General features: G+C 48.1%; 1 protein-coding gene across 1 annotated transcript in view; it reads left to right on the forward strand.

Moving 5' to 3' along the window:
• Nucleotides 1–7,282, forward strand: part of AP3D1 (adaptor related protein complex 3 subunit delta 1) — a 47,748-nt gene extending 40,466 nt beyond the window's left edge. Inside the window, exons 27-32 of the mRNA XM_071577875.1 lie at nt 310–499; nt 1,526–1,614; nt 2,565–2,650; nt 2,990–3,111; nt 3,796–3,875; nt 4,318–7,282. Coding sequence (XP_071433976.1) covers nt 310–499; nt 1,526–1,614; nt 2,565–2,650; nt 2,990–3,111; nt 3,796–3,875; nt 4,318–4,413 — 663 coding nt within the window. The 3' untranslated portion in view covers nt 4,414–7,282. The remainder of the gene's footprint in view (nt 1–309; nt 500–1,525; nt 1,615–2,564; nt 2,651–2,989; nt 3,112–3,795; nt 3,876–4,317) is intronic.
• Nucleotides 7,283–7,999: the final 717 nt, after the last annotated feature.

The raw sequence follows: 7,999 nt of genomic DNA on the forward strand, positions 1-7,999 counted from the left end.
TTTGTGTTCCCTGAGAATAGAGGGGGATACCCTGGGGATGGTGCAGTGACTTTAGGTGGGCATCATGTGAGCTGTTCAAATCCCAGGAGGCAGAACTGTAACAACACTCCATTTCCATCCCTTTGGGTGTCCCACTTCAGTTTTTGAGCTGATATTTTCCCACTGTGTAGCTGATCACCAGTGTGTTGTCATTATCCTCTAGCTGGACCACATTCCCTCCTTTTTGAACCTTGTTTTATCCTGATGTTGTGTGTTCTGCTCCTTGAAGTGTCTGAATCCTTCCTGTGACATTTTTCCCTTCGTTTGCAGACCTATGACATTCAAGGAAACCTCCAGAACGACAGTCAAGTGACTGTGTCTGTGATCTTTGAGAACAAAAGCAGTAGCTTCCTTAAGAGCATGGAACTAAATGTCCTGGACTCTCTCAACACTAAAATGCTCCGACCAGAAGGATCCTCAGTCCACGATGGGATTCCTGTGCCCTTCCAGCTTCCCCCTGGTACGAGCAGCTCTGCCCGGGGTTCTTGGAGCGTGGCTGGCCCTGCACTGCCCTCCTGTGGGAAGAGTGGTTTGAGCTGCTCGCTGTTCTCCAGAGTAACCTGTCTCTGCCTGGGTGTTCCTGGGCTTTCCCACAGTTTCCTGGAGAGGATAACCCTTCTCACAGCGTGGCTGTAGCACAGGTGGTTCTGTGCAGCAAGAGCAAAGCCCTAATGCAGGGCTGGCAGGCAGAGCTCCTTTCCCAGGTGCCTGTGGGCTGGCACACCTTGGACTACAAAAATGCAAAACTCATGGAGAGTTTGCCATGAGATTTAAAATGAAACCAAGTTAGAGGTTTGTGAACCATTAGAATCCACTCTGGATTTATCCTGGAGCTGTTGTCCCACTGTTTTAGTGGCAGAGGCCTCATGCAGGGAAGGTTTGTGGTGAGGGTGTGTGAGGAGGGCAGCTGAGCTCTTCAGGAGTGTTAACACACAGAAATGAAGGAGAGTGGCTTTGTACAGAGCACAGAAGTACAGCTGAATTGCTGAACTTCCTCGAGTTTCACTTCCTCCACCAAAGGGTTAATTTGAGTACTGGAACAGCTCACAGAGGCTTTAGTGGCCTTGGGATGGCGTTTTTATCCCCCCTGAAAAGCAGTGGAGTATCTTATATGGTTTTAATTCTGTTCTTGACAGAGAGTTGTATATTAAAAGGAAAACAGAAACAGCAGATTTCAGATTAGCTCTGAAAACTACTCTGAAAACTTTATACTTTCCAGTTTTACAAGTAGTTGAAATAAGTGACATACTTTGCCCAGGCACTTGCTCAGTAACCTCTACCAAATGCTCTCACTGCTGCTTCTGAGAGACCCAAGTGCTGTTGCCTCACCAACACAGGAATTGTGTGTAGAACTCTGTTCCAGCTACATAGAAAATTCCAAACTTTGTTCAAAAATATGCAGCACATCAATCAGTTTATTTTAACCATTACTTAGATTTGGAAACCATGTTCTAACTGACTTCTCCCTCTCCTCTCTCCACGCCAGGAATCTCTAATGAAGCCCAGTTTGTGTTTACACTTCAGAGTATTGTTATGGCTCAGAAGTTAAAAGGAACACTGTCCTTTATAGTCAAAGTAAGTGCAGCTCTCAACTGCTTCTGCTTCCTGTGCATCTGTCTCTGGGACCTGGGTGGGCAGTTCTGCTCCTGAGCTATTTTTGGGCACCATTTCATCCCTGCTGCACCACCCCCTGTGCTCTGAGGGGTGTCTTCACATGACACCTTGTGCAAAGAGTGTCCCCAGTGCTGCATGGGCGGGTCCTAAGTTGTCACTGCTGGCACTGTGTGAGCAAGGCAGCTGGCACATGTGCCACTCTGTCAGCTGGAGAGCCCCTGCAGGGATGGACCAGGGTCTCTTCCCTCTGATCTGGGTTATCCATGGCTCAGCTGCACAGCTGCCTGTACAGGGCTGGAAAACAGACTTAGTTAGCAAGGGTGGAAACCCAGACCAAGGGTGAGGTTGGCTGAAGACATTGTTAAGTAAGTATGGACCTGTCTCAGACTGTGTGGGCTTCTGATCTCATTTCAGTGCAATTATTAATGAAAGATCTGCATGAAACAGCTCAAAGGAAGGTAATTGAGACAGTTGTGGCTACTCCTGAGTCAGCCAGTATCTCTGTTTTAAGGGTTTCTTAAAAATAGCATGCTAGTCCTATTTTCAGTACCTAAGGACCTGGGGGATACTAATTGATTATTTTGTTCAGGAAATAACTAACTGTAAAACCATGTCTCAAAGTGTTAGTTTAAATTTAGTCTGCTCAGCTCATTTCAGCAGAGTGCAGGCAGACCTGCAACCAGGAGTGTCCCTTACCTGTTCAGGTGTGTGGATCAACCCAGCTGCCCAAATCCCTGAGTGGGCTGATGTTTTAGTGGGTTGGTTGTTCTCAGACTGATCCTTCAGCACCAGCCAGGACATTTCAGAGGGAACTGAGCCCAGAGGTCCTCGTTGATGTGTTAGGTGGGGGTGGTGCCTCCTCTTGCTGCCTCAGGGCTCCCATTCACCTCCTTTCCTTTGACCTGTTGCAGAATGATGAAGGTTCAACCCATGAAAAACTAGATTTCAAATTGCACTTCAGTTGCGCTTCATACTTGATCACGACGCCTTGCTATAGGTAAGTGCTGCCCAGGGGGGCTGAGCCCTGCCTGCAGCTGAGCTGCCTCTGGCCCTGCCTGCTCCTGGGGGCTCTGGCCCTGCTCAGTTTTCTTGTTTGGGTGTTGGATTGTCCAGTGACTCCCCTCGAGGGGCTCTGTGTGGTGGCAGGGGCAGCTCTGAGGGCACAGGAGCTCCAGTGCACTCTGCAGTGTGTTCCATGGTTGCTGCAAACCCATTCTCCAGAGCTTGGTGGTACTTGGGCTTCTCCATCCTGACATGCCTCCAGCTCTATGTGGGACTAAAGGGACACATTTCACTTGCATTTCCACCACTGTTTCCTTCCCTTCCTGTCTTGCAGTGATGCTTTTGCCAAGCTCCTGGAGTCTGGAGACCTGCACATGAGTTCTATTAAAGTAGATGGAATTAGCATTTCTTTCCAACATCTACTGGCAAAGATCTGTTTTCATCATCATTTTTCAGGTGGGTGTTCCTCCATGTTCCTTCTGCAAAATTCCATTTTCTACACTCTCTGCTGTGCTTGGTGAGCACAGCACTCTGTGGCCTCAGCACTGACAGGAGCAGGTGATGGCCAGATCCAGATGCATTTGGAAGGTCAGGGTTCTTTCAGTTTTGCAGTGCTCAAAGCAGGCAGTGTTCTTCAGAACTCTCCTCCTGCCCCTGGGGCTTTCCTGCAGCCCAGTGAGGCATGTGACAGGTATCATGAGAGCAGCCTGTGTGGAGCTGAGGCTGTAGCTCTTCTCTGGAGGGTGGGTTTGATCTTCAGGGCTTCACTTCCATGAGGGAGAGCCCCAGTTACTCAGGTTTGAATTTATTAATTAAAACCCAAGTGCTGGCTGAAGCAAACCAGCTGGCTCTTTCACCATGCTCTGGTGTTTGCATCAGATGTTACCTCACTGCTGCATTTCTGGGGAAGAAACCTCCATTCTGAGCAGTGTTTTTGCCACAGAGCACTTGTGGTTTCAGAGGCAAATGACTCACCTCATTGTTGTGAAATGTCCCAGCCAGGAGGAGCCAGGCCCATCTTAACCCTGACTTCCTCCTGCAGAAGGTTCTGTTCCTCAGAGCAGAGGTTCCTCTCCAGGGGAAGCAGGGCCTGTGTTCAAAGTTCTCCCACTAAATGGACTTTTTGGGGTTTTTTTGCAGTTGTGGAACGTGTTGACTCCTGTGCATCCATGTACAGTCGTTCTATCCAGGGCCATCACGTCTGCCTACTGGTAAAAAAGGTGAGAGCAGCTGAATCTGCAGCCTTTCCTCTCTTCCACTGTCCCTAGAACAGGATTCTATTAACATATCAAATTCTATTAACATATTAAAATTGTCTTAAAGGATAACGTTCCTCAATTAGTGGGTTGTTGTTGTTTGTTTTTCTTAAATTCCTGGATGAAAACTGTCACTTCAGCATGTAGAGTCTCTCACAGAATCCTGTGCAGTGATTCTAGAATTCTGAGACTCTGTGATGTGTTAAATTCACAAATTTATTTGCTATCAATATTCCCTTAAAAAACAAAACTCAAAAAATACAAGGAAAACAACATACCACAAGCTGCTGTAATGATTTTGTGTCAAGATAATCCAATAAACTTCCAAACCAAAGTTAAATTTTTGGCTCTGTAAGTAGAGAAGGGGCCTAATGGATTTTTTCCTTTCTTTTTTCCCCTTTTCAAGGGAGAGAACTCTGTATCCATAGATGGGAAATGTAACGATTCCACCCTGCTTAGCAACTTGTTGGATGAGATGAAAGAGACATTGTCCAAGTGCTGAATATTCCCTGTGAGCTATTCCAAGGACAAGGAACACACCTGAGTGTAAAGGCAGCAGACCCACGTGTTCAGTTTCTCCCTCGTTCGCATGTACTCCCCCGGGGCACCAACTTTGGGTTCCCTCCACCTTTGGTTGCAGTTTAGACATTTTAAGGCTGTATGTTACCTTTTCATTTCACAACTTCTTACAAACTGTGGTGTTAACCCTTTCTAGCCCAAAGAGATCCTGGTGACATGAGTGGAGGAGGGAGAGAAGGAGGGAGGGAGGGAGGGAGGGGGCACTATTTATTCAGCAGCTCAAGGTGATCCCATGACCTTCCATCTGCGTGGGACGAGGCACTGGGCAGGACTTATCAACAGTGGCACAGTGTGTGTTGCTTGTGCTAATGCCAGGGAAGGTTGCCTGAATCCTTAGCCATGGAATATGTCTTCAGGGCTGCTGTAGTTGTATATTTCTAGCAGAGGCTGGTGCTGGACCTGAAGGCCTCTTTTTTTTTATTTTATAAATATATGATTTATTATTATTATTATCTCAAGATCTATTGTGATCAGCATATAAACATCCTCCATCTCCTCGAGCTAATCCAAAGGAGCCCTGTGAGAACTGGGATGTTTGAGTTTGTTTATAGTAGTTGCCTTGAGCCTTAACCTTCTTTTAGTGACAGCTGGAAGAGCCAAGAGTGGAAGCACAAAATGGGCTGAAAGTGTTACTGTTTGGGTCTCTGCTCCATCCACTGCCCCACACAGAGAGTCTGTCAGGCCTCTCCCCTCTGAGCTGTCTCTGCTGATGTGTTTGATGAGTCCACTTCAATTTCACATTCCTGAACAGTTAAGCTGTAGCAAGAAACTGGAAATCCAAAGGGTCTGTTCCTGCTCTTTATCTTCTCGCTCACCAGCTGAGGTTGGCCATTACCAGGTTAGAGAAACCCTCCTGCTCTCAGTGTGCAGGTATAGCCCTGCCCTCCCTCTGTGCTCTGAAATCAGCAGGGCCCTGCTGTCCCCTCAGTGTCCCCACAGTGTCCCCCAGCCCTGCCCTTGCACCAGTGGCAGCAGATTTGGCAGCATGGGTGCCCCTGGCAGAGCCCTCCCTGCCTGGGGGCAGCAGAGGGGTGGACTGGGAGCCCTTCTGCTAGCCAGGATACAGGAAGGAGCAGGGAGGAGGAGCTGCTCTCCCCTCTGGGCTGCAGAAGGGGATGGAGTGAGTGAGGATCCCCCTCCCTGCTGGGGACAGGAAGGAATGGGGGGCACTGGGATCCCCCTCCCTGCTGGGTGTAGGAGGGAATGGGGGGCACTGGAATCCCCTCCCTAATGGGGGCAGAAGGGAATGGGGGGCACTGGGATTCCCTGCTGGGTGTAGGAGGGAATGGGGGGCACTGGCATCCCCTCCCTGACTGTGCAGGAAGGAATGGGGGGCACTGGCATCCCCTCCCTGCTGGGTGCAGGAGGGAATGGGGGGCACTGGGATTCCCTGCTGGGTGCAGAAGGGGATGGAGTGAGTGAGGATCCCCCTCCCTGACTGTGCAGGAGGGAATGGGGGGCACTGGCATCCCCCTCCCTGACTGTGCAGGAGGGAATGGGGGGCACTGGGATTCCCTGCTGGGTGTAGGAGGGAATGGGGGGCACTGGCATCCCCTCCCTGACTGTGCAGGAGGGAATGGGGGGCACTGGGATCCCCCTCCCTGCTGGGTGCAGGAGGGAATGGGGGGCACTGGCATCCCCCTCCCTGACTGTGCAGGAGGGAATGGGGGGCACTGGGATTCCCTGCTGGGTGTAGGAGGGAATGGGGGGCACTGGCATCCCCTCCCTGACTGTGCAGGAGGGAATGGGGGGCACTGGCATCCCCTCCCTGCTGGGTGCAGGAGGGAATGGGGGGCACTGGGATTCCCTGCTGGGTGTAGGAGGGAATGGGGGGCACTGGCATCCCCTCCCTGCCTGGTGCAGGAGGGAATGGGGGGCACTGGCATCCCCTCCCTGCCTGGTGCAGGAGCTGCAGGGTGGGCTCTACAGCAGTTGCTCTGGAGGGAGGAAGGGGAGGGTCTGTGAGGTGAAGCCCATTCTGCTCCACTGAAATCTCCTGGAGTCACCCCCTGGAAAGGGACGTGCTCTGCCCTGCAGAGATGCTCATCTGATGTTCTTCTCCAACATCCCTTGCTTTCCATTTATTTTTTTATTCCACCCAGTTCTTTTTCCTTGCTGTTCCACACCCAGCAAACAGAACTCACTGGAACAGTTGTGCTTCAAGGCACAGCTCAGGAGGGGCTGGTTGCTCCAGAGGTGCCCAGGGAGGAGCTGGGTGGGTCTGCACCACTCCAAAAACCCCAACACCCCACAGAGGGAGCAGGATGGGGTGTGCATCTTCCCCATGGGGGATGTCCTATGCTTTACACGTGTCTTGTGCTCTTTACACTCTTCCCACAGGAGGGATTTTGGCCAAGGCTCTGCTCTGGTGCTCTGGGCCCATGGCCAGGCCCAGCCCCGTGTCTGACCGTGCTGCTGGGACGTGGAGGGTTTGGTTTGGGTCAGCCTCCCTTGGTTAGCCAGTTGTGTATTAGAAACTGAACATATTAAAATTGTCTTAAAGGATAATGTTCTTCAATTAGTGGTTTCTTCTTTTTTTGTTTTGTTTTGTTGTTTTTTTTTTTAAATTCATGGATGAAAACTGTCACTTTAGCATGTAGAGTCTCTTACAGAATCCTGTGCAGTGATTCTAGAATTTTGAAACTGTATGATGTGTTACATTCACAAATTTATTTGCTATCAACATTCCCTTAAAAAAAGGAAAAAAGATACAGAAAACAACATACCACAAGCTGCTGTAATGATTTTGTGTCAAGATGATCCAATAAACTTTCAAAACAAAGTTAATTTTTTGGCTTTGTAAATGATCCATTTTTAACACCCTTCTAGTTTGGATGGACTCAAAACCAGGATGTGGGTTTGCCCCATTTTCTTGAATTTTATCTACTTTATTCTATCTCCTTTTATTCTTTTTATTATTTTCTTATTTGTCTCATTTTTCCTTTTATTCTATTTTATTTATTTTATTCTATCTCATTCTGGTTTTATTCTATTTTCATTTTTGTTCCATTTTTTCCTTTTTTTTTTCATTTTATTTAATTCTATTTATTTCCTTTTCTATTTTATTTACCTTATACTATTTTACTTCCTTATCTTCTATTTATAGATATTATTTTTTTTTTATTATTTTTTCCTTTGATTCCATTCTGTTTGTTTACATCCCTTTATTCCATTTTCCTCCTTCTCTTTATTCCATTTTCCTCCTTCTCTTTATTCCATTTTCCTCCTTCTCTTTATTCCATTTTCCTCCTTCTCTTTATTCCATTTTCCTCCTTCTCTTTATTCCATTTTCCTCCTTCTCTTTATTCCATTTTCCTCCTTCTCTTTATTCCATTTTCCTCCTTCTCTTTATTCCATTTTCCTCCTTCTCTTTATTCCATTTTCCTCCTTCTCTTTATTCCATTTTCCTCCTTCTCTTTCATTCCCCTCTCCCCATTAGTTGTGTTTTCCAGGAGCAGGGACAGCCCAGGGATGCTCAGGAATCCCCCCTGGGTGTCACTGGGATTAAA

This window comes from Pithys albifrons, chromosome 27, assembly GCF_047495875.1.
Source record: "Pithys albifrons albifrons isolate INPA30051 chromosome 27, PitAlb_v1, whole genome shotgun sequence".
Classification (NCBI taxonomy): Eukaryota; Metazoa; Chordata; class Aves; order Passeriformes; family Thamnophilidae; genus Pithys; species Pithys albifrons.